Source organism: Notolepis coatsorum (genome assembly GCF_963971535.1).
Source record: "Notolepis coatsorum genome assembly, chromosome: 20".
Classification (NCBI taxonomy): Eukaryota; Metazoa; Chordata; class Actinopteri; order Aulopiformes; family Paralepididae; genus Notolepis; species Notolepis coatsorum.
This window is the reverse complement of record NC_140184.1, coordinates 26474147-26496944: the sequence shown is the minus strand read 5'-3', so window position 1 is coordinate 26496944 and position 22798 is coordinate 26474147. Positions and strand designations below refer to the sequence as shown.

At 41.9% G+C, this 22798-nt stretch overlaps 1 protein-coding gene across 1 annotated transcript in view; it reads left to right on the top strand.

Annotated features, from left to right (window-relative positions):
- Positions 1–912: 912 nt before the first annotated feature.
- Positions 913–22798, top strand: part of LOC311247323 (phosphorylase b kinase regulatory subunit alpha, liver isoform-like) — a 54754-nt gene continuing 32868 nt past the window's right edge. The window contains exons 1-16 of the mRNA XM_084337680.1: positions 913–1001; positions 1780–1938; positions 5794–5841; positions 7313–7481; positions 7614–7696; positions 8930–9010; positions 9189–9299; positions 9794–9940; positions 12976–13029; positions 14484–14606; positions 15222–15317; positions 16671–16778; positions 17278–17356; positions 17528–17662; positions 20138–20247; positions 20861–21005. Of these exons, the coding sequence (XP_084193806.1) occupies positions 924–1001; positions 1780–1938; positions 5794–5841; positions 7313–7481; positions 7614–7696; positions 8930–9010; positions 9189–9299; positions 9794–9940; positions 12976–13029; positions 14484–14606; positions 15222–15317; positions 16671–16778; positions 17278–17356; positions 17528–17662; positions 20138–20247; positions 20861–21005 (1726 nt within the window). The 5' untranslated portion in view covers positions 913–923. The remainder of the gene's footprint in view (positions 1002–1779; positions 1939–5793; positions 5842–7312; positions 7482–7613; positions 7697–8929; positions 9011–9188; positions 9300–9793; positions 9941–12975; positions 13030–14483; positions 14607–15221; positions 15318–16670; positions 16779–17277; positions 17357–17527; positions 17663–20137; positions 20248–20860; positions 21006–22798) is intronic.

Here is a 22798-nt window from a genome sequence, read left to right as displayed (position 1 = left end):
TGGGGGACCCTGGTGGAAACAAGACGAAAGTCTTTCTCTGGTCTGCATCCCCTTAACAATTGTGTGTATTGAGCTGTACTGTATTGTACCCATTCTGCAATCTGTTAATAAAGTTTTCAATCAATCAATCAATCTGTCCCGGGAGAAATGTCGTGGGAGCGGGCGGAAGTTGCCCAATCTGGAACAATCTCCGCGGCTGCAGCTGGACCCTATTGGATAAGACATGTCCAAGGGACATGTTGCCTTTTTGTGTTGTAAAGTCTGTAGAGTGTCTATTAGTGCCTCCTGCAGACCATAAGTAAAATTACAGGAAGAATTGTGTTTGCCAGAGATTATAGTGGCCCCGTCATACATCATTGGAAATTAAACCTACACTGATAGTGTACTGTCTGCAGGGAAATCGCTTGCACCATTTCTCCAATGGTTGATCTTGCAAACAAGGCGTGCTGAGTACTGCTGACAGAAGATCCAAGCCGCCACAGCGGGATCCAGGCTCCTGGTTGATAGAAGTACAGCTGGATGCTTCCTTTTTAGCAAGCAGGCTATCGAGCTAGCGAGCCAGTGCGGAGCAGTGCTGCGAAACTATAGGGGCCAGTGTCCTGCGAGCGAAGCTGTAGGGGCCAGTGTCCTGCGAGGCTGCGAGCGAAGCTGCAGGTGCCAGGGTCGACTCAGAACTGAAGCAGATGTGAACGGATGGGTCAGTGGTATGTAGGCTATGCATTTGCTTGTTCCGATATATAATGCCATGTAATTTAACAAATGTATCTGGATTTACGTAAACATTTTAAATACATATATATAATTAGCTCCATATAGCTTTGTTGCAAATCCACTAGTTTCAGGACATGGCTGTTCAATGCAATATGTTTTTAATTTTAACTTGCTCATCTCCTCGACGCGCACAGAAATAAACAGGCGTGAGGATGAGGAGCCGCAGTAATTCAGGAGTAAGACTGGATGGTGTTGCCAGGTTGGTCCAAGAGACTATCCTCTGTCACCAGGTAAGCTCACTTCTGACGTACCAAGTCCACCCGGCCTTATTATTTTACCAAATGTACACAGTAGTTATTTACAGCTGATGAGTAGGCGAGCTAGTAGGAGAGAGCAATCCGCACAATGTCCTTTCGTCAACCGTTGGCACAGTTCATTTGCACTAAGGCAGTTAACATGACCTTATATGGTCATATTGTTTTGTTATATGGTGTGTTTTTCTTCTCTGTCCTTGGTGTTCAGTAAATAGTTTCCCCACTGTTATGTAGGCTACTTACTGTAGAACAGTTAACTGTTCAAACCAGTCATTACTGCATACAAATAAACAAGACTTGAACAAAGGTCAAATAGAGGACTGGGCAGCTATGCACCTTATCGACACACCACTTGGCACTGGAGCACAGGATATTGTCTGAGTGTCAACAGCTGTCTAGATGTAGAACCGCCCCATAAATACTGTTCTATATTCAGAGCCATATCTTCTGTATATGGAATGAAGCAGTCCACTGTTGTTTACATAACATTTCACTGTTTTACTAACTGTTTACATAAAGTATGTTTGTGTGTGTGTGTGTGTGTGTGTGTGTGTGTGTGTGTGTGTGTGTGTGTGTGTGTGTGTATGAGTATATGTTTATGTGTGAATGTTAAGTTTGCTATTTTGATAACTGTGTACTTGTGTGATTTATTACCTTAGTACCATAAGTTTGAGTTCTTAATCTTGTTGTATGCAATATAATGACAATAGAGACTATTCTATTCTATGTGTGTGTGTGTGGGCATGTGTTACAGAACCCAGTGACTGGGCTTCTGGCTGCCAGTGCCAAGCAGAGGGATGCATGGGTGAGAGATAATGTCTATAGCGTCCTGGCTGTGTGGGGCCTGGGCATGGCTTACCGAAAGAACGCAGACCGGGATGAAGACAAGGCCAAGGCCTACGAACTGGAACAGGTGTGTGTTTGTGTGTGTGTGTGTGTGTGTGTGTGTGTGTGTGTGTGTGTGTGTGTGTGTGTGTGTGTGTGTGTGTGTGTGTGTGTGTGTGTGTGTGTGTGTGTGTGTGTGTGTGTGTGTGTGTGTGTGTGTGTGTGTGTGTGTGTGTGTGTGTGTGTGAGTGTGTGTGTGTGTGTGTGTGTGTCCCTATTTATCCCCCTAGTGCCTTGTTTGAGATAGTTCATTTGTGCGCACAAGATACAATTCGTTCCCACGTAGTGGTTAATTTGTGCACACAAGACAAGTGTATATACAGAGAGCCAGCACAACAGACCAGCCTTTCTCCCCAAAACATCAAGTGCACCTGCTTCAATACAGAGCAAGTGGGATTGTGATAGGGATTGCAAATTATAAATATAAAGAAATATCAGCATATGTCAATGTACACACATTGATGGCTGTAGGACTAACCTATAAAATGCACAACGAGGCACACATAGCCTCAGTTTGTCAAAAAACATCAATCCGTTTTCTGACAACTTGCCAGACAATCATAGCTTATATCAATCTTCTGCCCTGACTCCATGTTAAGGCATATTAGGGGTAGTTAAAACAATCCAAATATTAGAGTAAAGGTCCAAGGTTAATGCATGAACGTGATCCACTTAGAATAAGTGTTTAAACTGTATTACACTCTTAGATTATGGTGACTTAATAATATATACATATTGCTGGTGATACCTACAGTATACTCATCATTGTACATTGTAGTTTGCGGGCACTCTCTCTATTATTTATTTACAAGCACTAAACAAATGACCAATATACATTACTTCACTTCTAGATTTCAATATAGGAGTTTCAATCTCGCTTTCAGGACTGGATTACACTACATGCAGTATTTCTCAGGTAAATTCTGAACTAGAAAAGTTTGCTTTTAGATTTTGTGATCCAGACTTGTAGAATAACTTACAAAGCACTATGAATATTGGCACCCTGATAACATTGGGATGTTTTAAATGCTTTTAAATCTTAATGTAAATGCGTTAACTGCGTATTGTTATCTTGGCATTATTGAAAATAAAACAAGGGTCCACCCTCAATAATCCTCTGAAAATTAAAATAAAGTAACACATTTGGATACTGGTCAAGTCAAGTGTATTTGTATAGCCCAAAATTAAATCTCTCAATGAGCTTCACAAGCCCACAATGGAACAACACCCCCTGACCTTAACCCTCAAATGAAGATAAGGAAAAAACATTAATAGAAAAAAAAACCTCACGGCGCAAACACACCGAACGCGGGACGCGGGACGCGGGTGTGAGGCGGGCGAGCGATCATGTTAGCGGGCGTCGCTGTTCACACTGGCATTTTTTTGCTTCGGTTGGAATTTGAGCCGTGCGCCACACACATTTTCACAGAAATACACTCAATATCTGCATTATTACCACACATATAGATGTTGTTCAACCAGCTAATGTGTCTGTATCTTTCCCAATAAACCATACTATACTTTTTTCAGGAGTACAGTCACACTGATTTCATCATTCTAAAATTCATTCTAACATTCTAATTAATGAGATAATAACGCGTTATACATGCAAAATGGACAATAGAACACTGGAACTGGAAATCTTTAATACAAATCTTCAAACGGGGACTGACTTTGCATATAGGCACTTACAGCTGTTCCAATGTAAATCCGTGTGATTCCACCCGCTATGAAGTCGTACTCTGTGTGGACGACCACGCGAGCTGTTCTCGCATGAAACCCGCGCGCGCCTCTGGTCTGACCCCGGCGTCAGAAGGGCATTTTAGTAAGAGTTCCCCCCCAACAAGGACAGCCAGGCGTGCAATAGGTGTTGAGGTGGGCAACAATCTGGTAGAGAAATACAGCAGCCGGAGAACTAACGGCAGCAGAACTCGAGAACTAATACGAATGTTTGATCACTAAGCACGTCTAAAGAGTCTACATGCTTGAGCAACTGCGATGCGACTGCGACACAACTGCAACACAACATGGTTGCAGATGTTGCAGAGGGTGTTGCGAGGATGTTGCGTACCTATCCCCAAAATCTAACCCGTTGATGTTGCGTAGCATTGATTGGTTGGTTAGTGAATGAGGGCGGGCTGTCATATAATAATATTGGTTCCTCAGGCAGGAATACTATCCTCGATAGTTAACGTAATTCATACAAATGGAAGTATTGATTTCTTCGTAACGAATCATTCAGAAAATATACAGTCAACTAGAATATGTTAGTTTTTTACACATATGTTGGATTATGTAATTGGTTTGTCATGACAAACCAATACAAAAATCGTGAGTTAACCGGTGGTTATCCTATAGCAGTTATATGTACATTTCAACAAAGTGGAGCTGCAGGGGAAGACTTCCATAGCGTACGCCTTCAAATCCTCTTACCTTGACGATTAAAAGCCTCCACAATTTAGTAAACAGTATTCCCATGGCTGGTGTTGATATTTTACGATGCCAGCTTGTGAGAATTCGTTGTAGCCACCCAACTAACGTTAATGCCATTCGGAATTTATTAACATAGAGCTAACACACAGTAACGTTAATATAATTACATGCATCATTGTTCATGGGTGGGGCAAATCGAAAGGACTGGCCACAGGGACAAGTTAAACAGCAATCAATTAATTTAATACAACAACAGGTAGTTTTGAGCTGCATGTTCATGCTTACGACCGCGCCACAGCCAGGGATATACGACTTTGTCAAGCTCTCTCTCTCCTGCCAATTAAAATCAGCAGCTCTTCCTCAAGTGCCTGTAGCTGCCTGCATTTGCACAACGGTGTCCATCCCTGCTGCTAGCTAACGTTAAAACTAACCTAAAGTTAGTTGTTCACCAACAATCTCAACATTTGTATTTAGCGTCAGCTCAAAAACACTGAACCGGCAGCAGCAATAATACTTCCGTTCGGGGGGTTTCAAAATAAAATAGCGACGTCTAAAACACCGGAAAGACGTTTATTTTGTACATTAATTTTACATTTATTTGTACAATGTTGCATAGGCTACACGTGGATGTTGCAGAAGCATAAAGGCAGAGTGTCTGCAACATTGTTGCGTTGTCGATGTTGTGTCGCAGTCGCATCGCAGTTGCTCGAGCATGTAGAGCCCTTAACTCTCACCTAACCTGCACGGACTACAACGTATGATGTATATCATGCCAGTTAGGGTACCTTATGTATACTGCACCTGTGTATACTGTATACTTTACTTACTCATAGTATATATTCAGATTCTAAGTGTTATTGACCATATTTATTGTAACGTATAATATAAGTGATAGGGCACACAGACCCTCATCTGCACATTTGATTACAATGCCTACTTATTCATATGCTTATATTCAGAGTTAATTATATTGCACTGCTTATTTTAACTTTTACTACTGTACTATTATTGCCTATATGTATGTATTCTACTATTACCATGCCCATACCTGTACCTCTCCTCCCCCAGCAGGGAATAAAACAACATCCATAGAGATAGTGATTGGATGCTATGGAGTTCTAGAATATCAACATATAATTTTGAGAAAACAATCAAAAGAAAGTACAGCTGAAAGGGTTAAGGTCTTGTGTGTGTGTGTATGTGTGTGGGTGAGTGAAAGAGAAAGTGTGTGTGTGTGTGTGTGTGTGTGTGAAAGAGAAATTGTGTGTGAACGAAAGAGAAAGTATGTGCGTGTGTGTGTGTGTGTGTGTACCTGTCTGTCTGTCTGTCTGTGTGTGTGTGTGTGTGTGTGTGTCTGTGTGTCTGTCTGTCTGTGTGTGCATGTGTGACCGTGTACTTGGATGATCTCTGGTACTGCTGTGACTCTATGTGAACACTGTTTCTTTTGCAGAGTGTGGTCAAACTGATGCAAGGGCTCCTACAGTGCATGATGAGACAGGTAAGTCACTCACATTATGTTCTTTTCTGAGTTTCATCTGATTTTGCACAACATAGTGTAGTTTAGTCTTAGTAGTACAGACTAAATAATAATGGTAATAATAATAATAATAATAATAATAGTAATAATACATATTATATTATAAGTATATATATATATATATATATATATATATATATATATATATATATATATATATATATATATATATATATATATATATATATATATATATATATATATATATATATATATATATATATATATATATATATATATATATATATATATATATATATATATATATATATATATAAACTAAAAGGAGAATACCTTCAAGGGAAAGAAGGGACCGCACACTCCACAGGACTGGTTTTTGCTTTATCATAGCACCTGAGGAAGCGATAGCGAAACGCGCTGTGCAACAATAAAAAAGCAAAAACCAGTCCTGTGGAGTGTGCGGTCCCTTCTTTCCCTTGAAGGTATTCTCCTTTTAGTTTATATATCTCTCTTATATCTCTCATATATATATATATATATATATATATATATTAGGGATGCTCGATATTGGCTTTTTTACCGATACCGATATTCTGATATTGTCCAACTCTTAATTTCCGATACCGATATCAACCGATATCAACCGATACCGATATATGCAGGGTTTCCCACCCCAAAAAACGGAATAATTTCAGGTAACTAATAATTTCACTGGATATATATATAACAAATATTGTTATTGTTTTTTTTTTTTTAAACCGATACAGATATTTTCCGATATCACATTTTACTGCCGATAACGGCCGATAATATATATATATAAACTAAAAGGAGAAAACCTTCAAGGGAAAGAAGGGACCGCACACTCCACAGGACTGGTTTTTGCTTATTTATTGTTGCACAACGCGTTTCGCTATCGCTTCCTCAGGTGCTATACATACATACATACATACATACATACATACATACATACATACATACATACATACATACATACATACATACATACATACATACATACATACATACATACATACATACATACATACATACATACATACATACATACATACATATATACATATATACATATATACATACATACATACATACATACATACATACATACATACATACATACACACACACATACATACATACATACATACATACATATATATATATATTTATAATTGCCCAGTCCAAAAACTGTTTAATCTTCCAATGATCATGACCCATCATTAGATGGTGTAGTTGATAAGGAAAAGGTTTTTAAGGACAAGGAAAACATGGTTTCGTTAATACATATTTCTGTTGGTGTTTGTAATGTTTATGCCCTGTTTGTTTGTTTGTTTGTGTGCGTGTGTGTGTGTGTGTGTGTGTGTGTGTGTGTGTGTGTGTGTGTGTGTGTGTGTGTGTGTGTGTGTGTGTGTGTGTGTGTGTGTGTGTGCGCGTACATGCGTGTATACAGGTGGCTAAGGTAGAGAAGTTCAAACACACCCAGAGCACTAAGGACAGCCTGCATGCCAAGTACCACACCCCCACCTGTGCCACGGTAGTGGGGGACGACCAGTGGGGCCACCTCCAGGTGGACGCCACCTCCATCTACCTACTGGTCCTGGCTCAGATGACTGCATCAGGTAGGCTGTGTGTGCAAGCATGGTGCTAATACTGTATGTTTATGTATGCTTGCTTGTTCCCCTGTATGTGTGTGTGGTCTTGGCTAATGTACTGTGTCAGTCAGTATCTTGTGTATCTTGTTTCCCTTGCAGGTCTTCGTATCATCTCTAACCTTGATGAAGTGGCCTTCATCCAGAACTTGGTCTTCTACATAGAAGCTGCTTACAAAGTGGCGGTAAGTAGTACAGTTCAGTTCAGTTCAGAGTTTTTATTTGCCACATGGAATAATACAATCATAGTTTCTTCATTAAAAAAATCATAAATAGCCATTCCATGGACAAAAGGAGCAGGAAGAAGAATAAATCTTATAATTACCTGCCCCTTATTCCTAAACTAACATGTATTTTCTTAATGGTCGGCGTATAACCTTATTTACACAAATAATCATTTATACCATTATAAAAGAAACACAATCCACAGTTAAACAAGAAAAATTTAAATAATAATAATAATGATAAAGAATAAAGAAGAAAAGAAAGAGAAGAGAAAAAAAAAATATCTCACTATTCAGATCACATTTTGATTTTCATACTGACTAAATATTTTTTTTTATACATTTTTTTGAATTGATAAACACTGTTACATCCCTTAAGCTCGCTATGGAGAGAATTCCATAACTACCATCACAGTGTAGGCAAAAATACTGTAAACGAGCAGGACAGAGAAGCAGAGGCAGCCGACCAGCAGAGTGAGAGAGATGGACAGTGAGACGAAGGTAGAGGTGATGGAAGGAGTGACATGGTTAGGGGATATGGGTTAGGGCTGGAGGAAAGTACTTGAACCTGTGGTGGCCAGGCCGCTGTGCTCATACGGAGATAATGAAACACCCACCCACCTCGGCACTAATACTCCTTTTTGCAAAATTGTCACTGCATACAAAGTTTAAATTATTTCAGCTGACCTTTCAAAATGGCTACCAATGACCAGGGATAATTATCGCAGGGCAAATGGTATTGTACGGTAGCCTTCCTGCTACTTCCCGCACCTTCACGATGACGCATAACTGGAAATCTGTGCCCTACATCGTGGTGGGCAAAGCACAGGAGGATGCTAATCAGGTGTAGGCACCTAAAGAGACTGGAATGTGACGAGGCTGTGACTGGACAACCTTGTTTGTTCAGAGGCAGCTCAGTTTGTCTAGAGGCTGGGATTGGAATTGACCCATCTCAAGCCCTGTCCTCTTTTCTTGATCCTCCAATCCACAACTGTTGCTTCAAAATTTGGTCCAAGGAAAGCAACAGTTGTGATGGGAGGATCAAGAATAGAGGGCGGGCCCAGGGGGTTCAATTAGGGGTCCAGGGCAAGCTAGAGAAAAGCAGGGATAATGGAGAATGGAGAAAGCATGCATTAATGAGGGCAAGGTACCAGGATACTAATGGTTGTTGTCTTGATGGTTTGTTGTCATTAGGATTTTGGGATGTGGGAGCGAGGCGACAAGACCAACCAGGGCATTCCTGAGCTGAACGGAAGTTCTGTGGGCATGGCCAAGGTACATGTTACTGTACAAATAAAATAATCATTAAAGTCTATGTTACTTTAAAGACCAGTATAAGTAGTTGTATATCATACTGTAACTGCAGACATAAATTTGTATGCAAAGAAAAAAAAAATTTGTTTGTACAAGAATATTTGCATTTGTGTGTGTATGTGTGTGTGTGTGTTTGCAGGCAGCTCTGGAGGCCATCGATGAGCTCGATCTGTTCGGAGATCTGTTCGGAGCCCATGGAGGTCCGAAGTCGGTCATCCATGTCATGCCTGATGAGGTGGAACACTGTCAGGTAGCTACTGCTGCCTCCAGCTGTCTTAAAGGTCTCCTATGGAAAAACGGCTTTTGCCTAGTCTTGGTATGGATTTGGCGGTTCAAGGACAATCAATTAGCTTTTAATAATTAATTCACTGTCCTTTTGGAGCCAGGAACACTGCCCACCTAATCTACTGCCCAGTTTGTAAACTTTTACTTTTTGCAGGAATATGGTCTATTCAATACAAGGGAAGAAAGAGGTGCTGGGGAATAAATAATTCAAATGAGATGTATGCCACAGTCAGACTAGTTCTTGGCCATGGCAAGTTTCTTTGCATGCTGGGGCAAAGGTGGGCTGTACTGGATATATGATGCTGTTTGGTGTTCAATCACTCACATTCACTGCTCATCCAACATCGCAGGTCAAAGTTGAACTGATTTTAACTTTGACAAAACATGCGAGGATGGATCTCGATGAAATCTCTCCGCTTGCCCCCTTTTCTTCACGCCCTTTCTCTGTCCTCTCCGCAGGCCATCCTGTGCTCCCTGTTGCCAAGAGCCTCCACCTCAAAGGAGATAGACGCTGGACTACTGTCTGTCATCTCCTTTCCTGCCTTTGCTGTTGAGGATGCTGATCTGGTGGCCATCACCAAGTCTGAGATCATAAACAAACTCCAGGTACTATATGAGTCACAGACTCATACCCCCCGACACTCAACTAACCGCCTCGGCCAGTCCTTCATACCAGCGGCAATCAGGCTCCACAACAGTGGGCAGGGACTGCTGCCAGACATCCAACTACAACTACTAGGAACCTAAAAAGGACAATAATACTACCTTATGCATACTGCACCTTATGTGAATACTGTATATTTCAGTTAGTTAGTTAGTTCATATTATTGATTTGTTATATTGTTTACACTGCTTGTTTTTACTACCTGTAATTTAATTTACCCAAATCAAAAGCCCTGGGTAGATAAATCCGTCTGTGAGGCTCTGAAAGTGCGCACCTCAGCCTACAACGCCGGGCTTGTGACAGGCAACATGAATGACCACAAGGCGGCGAGATACAACGTAAGGAGGACAGTAATAGAGGCAAAACGGCGTTACAGGGATAAAGTTGAACTTCAGTTTGAACAGGCTGACTCTAGAGGTATGTGGCAGGGCCTCAGAACAATGACAGATTACAAAGGCACCTCTCTCAAGCTGAACAGTGACATCTCCTTAGCAAATTATCTCAATACCTTCTATGTGAGGTTTGAGGCTGTGAATAACAACACCAGCCTACAAACCACTGCAATAGAGGGGGGGGCACTGCTGATGGAGACTCAGTGTTCAGGATAACAGAACATGAGGTGAGGAGGACCTTTAAGAAAGTGAATATCAGGAAGGCAGCAGGACCGGACGGCATCCCCGGCCGCGTCCTAAAAGTCTGTGCCGACCAACTGGCCCCGGTATTCACTGACATATTTAACCTGTCCTTAGAACAGGCTGTCATCCCCACCTGTCTGAAGAAGTCCACCATTATCCCTGTACCCAAAAAATCTACGCCCGCTTGCCTCAACGACTACCGCCCTGTAGCTCTCACCTCCATAGCCATGAAGTGCTTTGAGAAGCTAGTGAAGGGCTACATCTGTTCCTCCCTCCCCATCAACCTGGACCCCCTGCAATTTGCATATCGCCCCAACAGGTCCACAGAGGACGCCATAGCCCATGTGCTGCACACAGCAGCATCACACCTGGACAAGAGGCAGGGGAACTATGTGAGAATGCTGTTCATCGACTACAGCTCAGCATTCAATACCATAGTCCCCTCCAAACTCATAGCCAAGCTCAGGGACCTGGGCTTGAACTATGACCTCTGCCAGTGGGTCTTGGACTTTCTGACGGGTAGACCCCAGGTGGTGAGAGCAGGCAACTGCACCTCCTCATCCATCACGCTCAACATAGGGGCCCCCCAGGGCTGTGTTCTGAGTCCCCTCCTCTACTCCCTGTACACATATGACTGTGTGGCACAGCGGAACAACAACACAATCATCAAATTTGCTGATGACAGTAGTGGTGGGCCTGATCTCTGCCAACGACGAGAGGGCCTACCTGGAAGAGGTAGAGAATCTGTCACAGTGGTGTCAGGAGAACTGCCTCTCCCTGAACGTCAGCAAAACAAAAGAGATGATTGTGGACTTCAGGAGGTCGGGGGTCAGGGACTACAGCCCCCTCAGCATCGACGGGGCACCGGTTGAGAGAGTGAACAGTTTCAAGTACCTCGGAGTCGACATATCCGAGGACCTGACATGGACCACACACATTGACAGTGTTGTGAAGAAGGCACGGCAACGCCTCTACTTCCTCAGGCACCTAAGGAAGTTCCAAGTCAGTCAGAAGATCCTTAAGAACTTCTACTCATGCACAATAGAGAGCATCCTGACTGGCAATATCACCTCCTGGTTTGGGAATAGCACCGCACAAGACCGTAGCAGACTACAGAGAGTGGCCCGTTCAGCCGAACGCACAATTGGAGGGGGGCTTCCCACTCTCCAGGACATTTACAACAAGCGGTGCATGGGTAAGGCTAAGAGAATTATCAAAGACTCCAGCCACCCAAACAACTGCCTCTTTGAACTGCTGCGGTCAGGCAAGCGATACCGGAGTCTCATGGCAAGCACAGAGAGACTCAGAAGAAGCTTCTATCCTCAGGCCATCAGAATGCTAAATGACAATAACACTATGCAACAACCATCAAATGCACTCACAGCACACACATCCACACGCACACACTCACTTTAAAACAAACAACTCACTGCAGCACCCACTTTACCCACTTTAGAACACCTAAACACACTTTATATTTATTGGTAAAGAATTTGCACTACAACCCATACCTCATTACACCTTACTGTAAATTGTACCTAAATTGTACCTCATCCCATTTCTGCTTTGTACTGTATAGTATATTGTATTGTAACTCTGTTACTTCTACTCTGCATTGCACATTGTATATATGTATATACTGAACACTTTTGTCTACGTACTTGACTTCTATTTTATACTTGCTATACTTATTTTATACTTATCTATTTTTGTCTAGCACAGTCTCTGGAGCGTAACAGAAAGAAGCATTTTGTATAAAAGTATTCTGTACTTCTGTATGACAACTAATAAAGAAACTTGAAACTTGAGGAACCAGGCTGCACCACTTAGGCCTATAACCAACATGGAGAGACCTAGGTTACAATAATGGGCCCTAGCATAGATCTCTGTAGAATAAATCTAGTATTAGTATAGTATAGGAGAATCGACAAAACTAAGTGGTACCTTGATGTACAGACTAGAATGACTAAAATGCTACGTGAGTGCATGTGCACGTGTGTGTGTGAGAGAGAGAGAGAGAGAGAGAGGGGGGGGGGGGGGGAGAGAACGAGATAGAAAGTGTGTGCATGTGTGAATATGGTATGCAGCTACCTAGATGTGTGTTTGTGTGTGTATGTGTGTGTGTGTATGTGTTATGATTATACGTTAGCTATCATTTGACATGCATAGCTAAAAGAAAACAAGAAAATGCATTAGTTGGCAATAAATCTAAACAGACAGAATGACCAGAAGCACCAGAAGGAGATGTGAAATGACCCTGAGAGCGTTGGGACCTGAGAGATATTTGTTTTCAGAATTCTTTACAGCACTTTTAAAACATCTACTCTTACACATCCTTCCAGGGTCGATATGGCTGCTGTCGCTTCATCAGGGATGGATACTATTGTCCGAGAGAGGTACCGTATTATATGCCTTTCGTATTATAAAAGCTTTCAGTGTTTCATTTCAATGATTAGAGTAAAGAAAAGTGGAACCATGGGTAGGAATTGGTAAATGGAGTAAAATCATTGTGGCAGTGTTGTAGTCGAGTCACTACATCTCGAGTCCGAGTCGAGTCTTGAGTCCCCAGAGTCCAAGTCATCAAGGTTGAGTCCACTCCACAGATGTCCGTTGAAGTTTGAGGTTGTCCCGGTCTTCTCTTCAATAGTTTGTTTATATATCGAACATCTAGCAGTGCTCTTGCTGGAATTTGATGTAAAATCTGTGTAAGCAAAGCACATGATTCGGGGCGTCCCTTTAGACATCTTAAGTACTGAACATGAGGGTATTGACGTGAATCCGCATGTAGGTGGAACACCCATGTCTGCCCTTGCACGAAATAAAATAATGTTACAGTATTAATATAGCCATCAATATTGTATGCCAAATGATTAGGGCCTATTAAATATAATTTTTCGTCTGCACCTTCCGAGTCCGAATGCAGTCAATGCTCAAGTCCGAGTCTGAGTCATCAGTGCTCAAGTCCAAGTCTGAGTCACAAGTTATGAAAATCAGCCCAACTCAAGTCAGAGTCCTGAACTCAAGTACTACAACACTGCATTGTGGATAATAGTGGACTGTATAAATAAAATAATTAAATAAATTATTTATCTGCATTGCCTCAATGGAATGTCTGTGTATCATGGACTTAAAGCTATGTCTTTGGACTGAAATGTTGATTTCTGTTATCTCAATTTGCCATTCGCTGTATTATTCACTCTTAACATTATACATATATATATATATATATATATATGGATATTCATACCAAAAATTATTGTATGAATGTATTTCCTAAACTCAGAGCTTCTTAGTTTGTTTAAGCAAACATAGGCAGATTCCACACCTGAAATACATACAAAACACAAGCAGATAGATATTCCACACCTGAAATATATACAAAACATAAGCAGATAGACATTCCACACCAGAAATACATACAAAACACAAGCAGATATATTCCACACCTGAAATACATACAAAACATAAGCAGATAGACATTCCACACCTGAAATACATACAAAACATAAGCAGATAGACATTCCACACCTGAAATACATACAAAACATAAGCAGATAGACATTCCACACACCTGACATACCACATACCGCTTAGTGTTAACACAGTGTTTGAGCGGCAGCATCTCATAGATGACTTGAGTACACTTTAACCGTTTGGTAGTGTGGCAGTGAAAGGGTTACGAAATGTAACACATACTTAAACATGTGCAAATGGGTCTACCCTGTGGACAATACAAATGTTGCTTTGTTTTTGTCAGATTTCCCATGGCTGTTGATGTATTGTTATGTCTTCTGGAAGGGTTTGTGCAGCTGATCAGCTCTAGTTGCTGTGTGACGTCCTTGTCTCTCAGGACCCGTCTCGTCTGCACTATGACCCTGCAGAGCTCAAGCTGTTTGAGAACATTGAGTGTGAGTGGCCTGTGTTCTGGACATACCTCATTCTGGATGGCATATTCACCGGAGACCAAGTACAGGTAAATAGGACCAAGTACACGTTAGAGCATGGACATTGACACACAAGGACCAAGTACACGTTAGAGCATGGACATTGACACACAAGGACCAAGTACACGTTAGAGCATGGACATTGACACACAAGGACCAAGTACACGTTAGAGCATGGACATTGACACACAAGGACCAAGTACACATTAGACTCTAGAGCATGGACATTGACACACAAGGACCAAGTACACATTAGAGCATGGACATTGACACACAAGGACCAAGTACACATTAGACTCTAGAGCATGGACATTGACACACAAGGACCAAGTACACGTTAGAGCATGGACATTGACACACAAGGACCAAGTACACATTAGAGCATGGACATTGACACACAAGGACCAAGTACACATTAGAGCATGGACATTGACACACAAGGACCAAGTTCACGTTAGAGCATGGACATTGAGGGTTAGGCGTTCGATTCCCACTAGGACTACCCTTGCAAAATAAATGAATAAAATAAATGCAACACGTGATGCACTCATGATGGTACTGTGCGGGGCTGTGGATACAACATGATGCCATGTGATTGTAAATGCTGACGACAGCACTGTTGTTGCACTGTGTGTCGTGTACAGGTGCAGGAGTACCGCGAGGCTCTGGAGGCCATTCTGATCAGAGGGAGGAACGGTATCAGACTGTTACCTGAACTCTACGCTGTACCTGCTGAGAAGGTCATCTATTCTATTCTGCTCCATTCCTGTTCTGTTCTGTTCTGAGGCATGTTCCACTACTTTGTTTGCCCCGGGAGCATTTGCCATAAACACTGTTTACTTTCAACATTATTACCTGAATGTTTTTCGATTTAGTTCAGTTTGATTTTAGTTTTTGATGGCATTTCATTACAGTAGGCTATTGTTTGTGTTAATATGGACAGAAGAATATTTTTTGCAGCTGCATTATGTATAGCAGAGGAATTTGTAGATGACATTGAGATGGAACTTGTTAATATTTTACCAATTGGAATTGATAATGTGCATGGCAATTTGGAGAGTGGTCGCATGAAAAATTACGTTGAGGAGGTCATCCCAAGATAGTTGGCTAAGACTATAATAACATTAGCATGATGCCTTGCCCTTCTAACAATGCATGCTTGCATACTTTGATATAAGACTAAGAAGCCTAAGCAAATTGTAAATTTGGACTTATCTGAGCTGTCATCCATGTCTGGGGCTCTGATGGCTGTCATCCATGTCTGGGGCTCTGATGGCTGTCATCCATGTCTGGGGCTCTGATGGCTGTCATCCATGTCTGGGGCTCTGATGGCTGTCATCCATGTCTGGGGCTCTGATGGCTGTCATCCATGTCTGGGGCTCTGATGGCTGTCATCCATGTCTGGGGCTCTGATGGCTGTCATCCATGTCTGGGGCTCTGATGGCTGTGGTTATTTGCATTTGTCAAACACTACCTCTCTTTTCCACAAACGCTAGTAAACACATGTGAACTTTTGCAAATGTGATGCCCTGTTGAACACACTTCTGTTCTGTTCTGTTCTGTTCTGTTCTGTTTCATGTGTGGATATAAGGATAAGGATAAGGATGAACTTTATTAATCCCCTTGGGGAAATTCGGTGACATACACATACAGCCCATAGCCTCATTAAACAAATATTTCACAATCATTACATTTTGACAGTAATAATGGTACACATAAATTCAAACAGGCATGTACATTTGTTGACACATGTCGACTACAGTATATCTTGAGACAAGCGTATGTTAGTCCTCTGCAGATCAACAAGGCACTACACAAGGGTAGTGCGTCTGCGCTATGTGCGGATATAAGTAGCTAATAGTATCTCGGTGGAAAGTTGATGTGCTGGTGATAAATATACAGAATGGAGAAATGTATCAAATTAAAAGTTATCCTCGGTCTGTCCAGGCTTTTAAAGCAGAGTGAACATGTGTAAAGAGGTCTATTATATAATTATGTGTCATAGTACAAGATGGAATGAACAGCCAGAGGTATGTGTGTTTGTGTGTTTTCCTGTATTTCATTCAGCTAATTGAAAGTGTTATCTTCTGCAGATGGAGGAGGAGTACAGCAATCCACACACAGTGGACAGGGTGGCCATGGGGCAGCTGCCCCACATGTGGGGACAGTCCCTCTACATCCTAGGCAGTCTTCTGGCCGAGGTATCTCCTAATGGGGCCTGTGCCCACTGCCCACCAAACACCTCTCGTAGGCAGCAGCGATCAACAGCTGGCTGGGGAGGTGCTAGTTGAAGCACGCCACTTTTTGTTAAAAACATATTTATTTTTAACTGGATGTAGCCTACTGTATCTGATGCCTAAAAGCATGCTGAGGTTTCAAGAGCTGCCAGACAGGTACAACAGTGTGTTCTCTCCATTGTTGTTGAGAAAAAAACAAGCTAGTGCTGTATACAGTAGATCAGCTATTGATATTAGAAAACACTGTGCTGCGCTGCACTTCACTTGGGTTCATTCAGATGTTCATCTTGACAAGTTGAAACAGTTTATAGAGGTTTCTGGTAGAGATGTAGCCATATATTCATGTAACCCCTTATCTATGCATCATGCAAAACAGCTTTCTTCTCTCTCTCTCTCTCTCTCTCTCTCTCTCTCTCTCTCTCTCTCTCTCTCTCTCTCTCTCTCTCTCTCTCTCTCTCTCTAGGGTTTCCTTGCCCCAGGAGAGATAGATCCTCTCAACAGGAGATTCTCTACTCAGTTCAAGCCAGACGTCGTGGTACAAGGTCAGAGCCTTATCAGAGCATTTTCTGCACAAAAGAGAAACAATTCTGTGAATTATTTGTATTTAAATTTTGTACGCGTTATTGAGTAGTAGTTCTAGTTTGATACTTTCATGGTAGGGTGTAACAGCCTTCTTGATGTGTGTGTGTGTGTGTGCGTGTGTGTGTGTCCAGTGTGTGTGCTGGCAGAGACGGAGGAGATTCAGGAGTTGCTGAGGGATTATGGGATCGTGGTGCAGACGGTGTTGGAGGTGCTGCCCATCCGTGTCATGCCTGCTCGTATCCTCAGCCACATCTACGTCAAACTGGGTACCCAGGACTAGACCCTCTACACTCATTAGTACACACTGTGTGTGTGTGTGTACCAATAACTGAGTACCACCACAATACTATCTAATGACAATGAAAGGATTACAGACACACACACACACACACACACACACGCACACGCACACGCACACACAGACACAGACTGTAGGTTTGATTCTGTATCGCTCCAGAATAAAGTATTTGTCAAAGATTATCAATAGCAAGTAAAATACTAGGGGTGTAACGGTACACAAAAACCACGGTTCAGTACGTACCTCGGTTTTGAAGTCACGGTTCGGTACGGGTTTTCGGTACAGTGGGGGAAAGTTTGGCTTTCCATGTTCCACTCAGGGGTGATGTAGTGTCCAGTAAATACATGTACTTGTAGGGCTGTCAACGAATATTCTATATTGAAATTAATAATCGACTTGTAAAAAAATATATATATAATAATAATTATATTAGATTGTGAAAAAAACAGCCCCCGGTGGCGTGAATACTTTCCCCAAGGTGGTTGTTTTTTAAATCCCCTCAATGATACTGCAGTGGAGCGATGGCGCCCCTAAGCGGATCTGGCCGGTAGTGCATGTTTCGAAAATCAAATATGTGGGTAGGTCATGGATCTCGACAGCGGACGTTAATAGCGTTATAAATATGGAATAAAACAATAACAACTTGCCACGAGTATATACGTGGCTCTGGTCCACAACGCATGGAATCGAAACACGTATATACTCGTGTCTGGTCCTTAAAGTGTTAATATAGAGAGATAAAAACAATACGTTATTTATATTGATGTGATGTCGATTGATATGAATAGCGCGTTATGTTAATATAGAGAGATGAAAACAATACGTTATTTATATTGATGTGATGTCGATTGATATGAATAGCGCGTTACGTTAATATAGAGAGATGAAAACAATACGTTATTTATATTGATGTGATGTCGATTGATATGAATAGCGCGTTACGTTAATATAGAGAGATGAAAACAATACGTTATTTATATTGATGTGATGTCGATTGATATGAATAGCGCGTTACGTTAATATAGAGAGATGAAAACAATACGTTATTTATATTGATGTGATGTCGGTCATACTTGACCAGAAAAGCGATAAACGCTAAAAAATGAAGTTTTAAAAAAAGAAAACAATACGAGGAAATGGGCTGTGGAACTGAAGGACTTGGGCTGTGGAACTGAAAGCTAGGCGCAACGCGATTGGGCGCTGAGAGAAGCGTCAGTGGCCAATCAGGCCGCGCAAAAACCGAACACGGAAGGACAACCACCTTGGGGAAAGTATTCACGCCCCCCGGTGGGCGGTCGTTAGTGGTTAACATACCGTTGTATTCGTTCGGTACACTACACAGCCGTTTGGTACGGTACACACTGAAACTGTTCGGTTCGGTACGGATACGTGTACCTTTACACCCCTATAAAATACTCATATTCTATCTCTACTGGTGAGTACTCAGCTAAATGTTATCAGTGATATCACCTCTAGTGTGTGTGTATAATATCTGTTTATATCAGTGCACCTCTAGTGTGTGTGTATGTGTGTAATATCTGTTTATATTGGTGCACCTCTAGTGTGTGTATAATATCTGTATATATCAGTTAGGGCTGGGCGATATAACGATAACGATAATTATCGCGATATATTTTAATAATCGATATAGAAAAAAAGATTATCGAAAAGAAAAAAAAACGCATTTTTTTATTACCTGCAACAGGGCAGTTTTAAAACCAGAGACAGTGGACAGACTTGTCTTTCTTGCCTGCAACTTAAAGTAATGGCTTTGCTTGTCCAAATGACAATACTGACCAAATTGAGATTTCTTTTTCTCTTGTCCATTTATTTTGTTTGCTTTCTAATTTAAAATACAGTTTGAAACCGTCTGTACACAGTAGGCTATGTGTGCTAGCAGAGCTAGACTCCAGTCACGAGTCACGGTGCACATGTGCAGTGGTTTGTCCACCAAAAAAGCGCCAAAAGATAGAAAAGAAACTAGCAGAGCCAGAACTGTTCAACTCCCCTGGAGCCACAGCCAGCAGAGAAGCCGGTTTACTTTCGCTTTTAAACCAGCTGCAGCCTGAGAACTGGAGTGTGAGGGGATGTAACACTAAAGATGGCGGCAACGACAAAGAATTGCTGCAAAATAAACATACATCTGTTGTTTAAAATTTTTTATTTTTTTTTATACTTATAACAATATCGATAAAATCGAATATCGAGTGATATGATATTGTTATCGATATCGTTATCGCGATATCATTTTTGGCCATATCGCCCAGCCCTAATATCAGTGCACCTCTAGTGTGTGTATAATATCTGTATATATCAGTGCACCTCTAGTGTGTGTATGTGTGTGTATATCAGTGCACCTCTAGTGTGTGTATGTGTGTGTATATCAGTGCACCTCTAGTGTGTGTGTATATGTGTGTATAATATGTTGTCATTGTTTCCGCAGGGAACTGTAAGAAACTCAATTTGAGTGGGAGGCCCTACAGACACATTGGAGTTCTGGGAACTTCCAAATTCTACGAGATCAGAAAGCGCACCTACACCTTCACCCCTCAGGTAGAATGACAGCCCCCATTCTACACATTGACTGACATGCTTGACCGTCATTTTGAACTGATTCGGGGGAACAATGTTGTTGTAATTAGGTATGAGACGTTTGTGACAATTAAAGTATGAATTATTATTTTGGGTGGACTATAGCCATTAAAGGTGGAATCTGTAATGCCGCCAAACAGCGACCCCTAGGTAAAACAGCCCCACTTGGTAGAGTGGGTTGAAGTATTGTTTTGGTCTGACATGTGGGTTGAAGTTTACACTGTGCATCTCCAGACCTCTCTTGGCAGAGCCTGAGTGGTGGGCAGCAGTAGCAAGTCCCACACATCAGACAAAAACACAAAATGTAAACAAAGTGCAGTGTCAAGTGGGACTCTTTTGTCTAGAGATTGCCATTTGACCACATTACAGAATCTACCTTTTAAATAGTCTCTCTCTCTCTCTCTCTCTCTCTCTCTCTCTCTCTCTCTCTCTCTCTCTCTCTCTCTCTCTCTCTCTCTCTCTCTCTCTCTCTCTCTCTCTCTCTCTCTCTCTCTCTCTCTCTCTCTCTCTCTCTCTCTCTCTCTCTCTCTCTCTCTCTCTCTCTCTCTCTCTCTCTCTCTCTCTCTCTCTCTAGTTTCTAGACCAGCACCATTTCTACCTGGCATTGGACAACCAGATGATAGCGGAGATGTTACGTACGGAGCTGTCCTACCTGTCCTCCTGCTGGAGAATGACTGGACGGCCCACCCTCACCTTCCCCATCACCAGCAGCATGCTGGGTAATAATAATGATAAAGAAAAGGCAGGGGAAAAGAGATGGGTCTTGAGGTGTGATTGGAAGGTTGAGAGCAACCCATGCTGGGTATGGACCTAACACACTCACTTTCCCATGCTGGGTATGGACTAGGGCTGCACGATTAATCGATTTTAAATCAAAATCACGATTTGGAATGATACAATTATCAAATCGGATTTTTTTTTTTTTTTTTTTTTACATTTATTTAACCAGGAACTCCCATTGAGATACAAGATTGGTTTGGGAGAGGGCGGTAAGGGGTTTTAGATTGTGTGTTGTGAAGTTTAGACTTCAGAGAGGGAGAGTAAAGTACAGAAAAAAAGGTACCGTTCGGTACCGGTATCGATTCCCAGGTAAAAAGAAACATTTTCAGGCTCGGTGTCCTGAAAAGACCCACCGCGTAGGCCAGATGCAAGCCGCATTTTACAATAAACCTCTGTGGGGCTGCTTAAAAATATATATATTATAATCGCAAATGTAATCGCAATCGCAATATCTGTCAGAAAAATCGCAATTAGATTATTTCCCAAAATCGTGCAGCCCTAGTATGGACCTAACACACTCACCTTCCCATGCTGGGTATGGACCTAACACACTCACCTTCCCTATCGCAAACAACATACTAGACCTAACACACCTTCCCTATCACAAACAACATGCTGGGTATTGTTGGAAAATCTGGTTCTCAGCCAGTAATCTCTCTGTTTCCCATGATGTCTGCGTTGTGTTGTTTATACCTTTCATCGTACTAGCTGATACACTCTATCTCCCCCCGTTACTGCATCCGACTCAGAAGAAAACGACACACTGGAAACGTGATACCTTTCCTTGATGTTGATGTTTATTCCATAAACATAGCTTCGTACCAGATGGAAAACAGTTCTGAAAGGTCTTTGAAAGGTCTATTGAATTCCTTAATTCTACCAGTCTCTCCTGCTATCAGTTCGATGGTGGTTGAGGCCTAGTGGTTAGCCAAAAGCCTTCCCTGTTAGCCGAAGCTAGCTACCTCATGGCCTAGGAGGGTGGCCTCCCCTCCACCACCCTCCAGCTATTCCAGTCTCTCTGTCAACCTCCCTACGTGTCAGCTTCGTGTCCTAGTCTGACTCAACCCGGAAGAACCCCCAGCTATAAAAGTGTATTTCCTTAGCAACGGCTATTAGCCATAGCAACGTCTCTCTCTCTCTCTGTCACCTCTGACACACTCTAATGTCTCTCCTATCCCTTCCCCATAGCAACGGTTTCTCCCCTCCCTAGCTGACCAGCTATCTCTGTTGATATTAACACCTCAGCCGATGACCTTGGCTCTATCCCTCGCAGGGCCTGAGTGAAGACACACACTGGCTGTCTCCTCATTTAAGATCTATAGATCTGTCAGAGTAGATGTCTGTTGTCATCTACAGATATTTACATTATGTACACATCTGGAAAACAAGTGCTATTCTTTCAGTATGGACCTAACACACTCACCTTCCCTATCGCAAACAACATACTAGACCTAACACACCTTCCCTATCATAAACAACATGCTGGGTATGGACCTAACACACTCACCTTCTCTTAGTTCCCTATCACAAACAGCATGCTGTGTATGGACCTAACACCAGTGAGGGAGAAAAATAAGTTATTTGAAACAACACAACACTATGTATTTCCCTTAGTGATGCAGGGAATCAAAATCAAGTCCATTTAGACAAACAGATAACTCACGGATTCACCTCTGTATTGATTTATTTAACCCTCCAGTCACCCTTTTTGCAATTCTGGTCAAATAGCCTT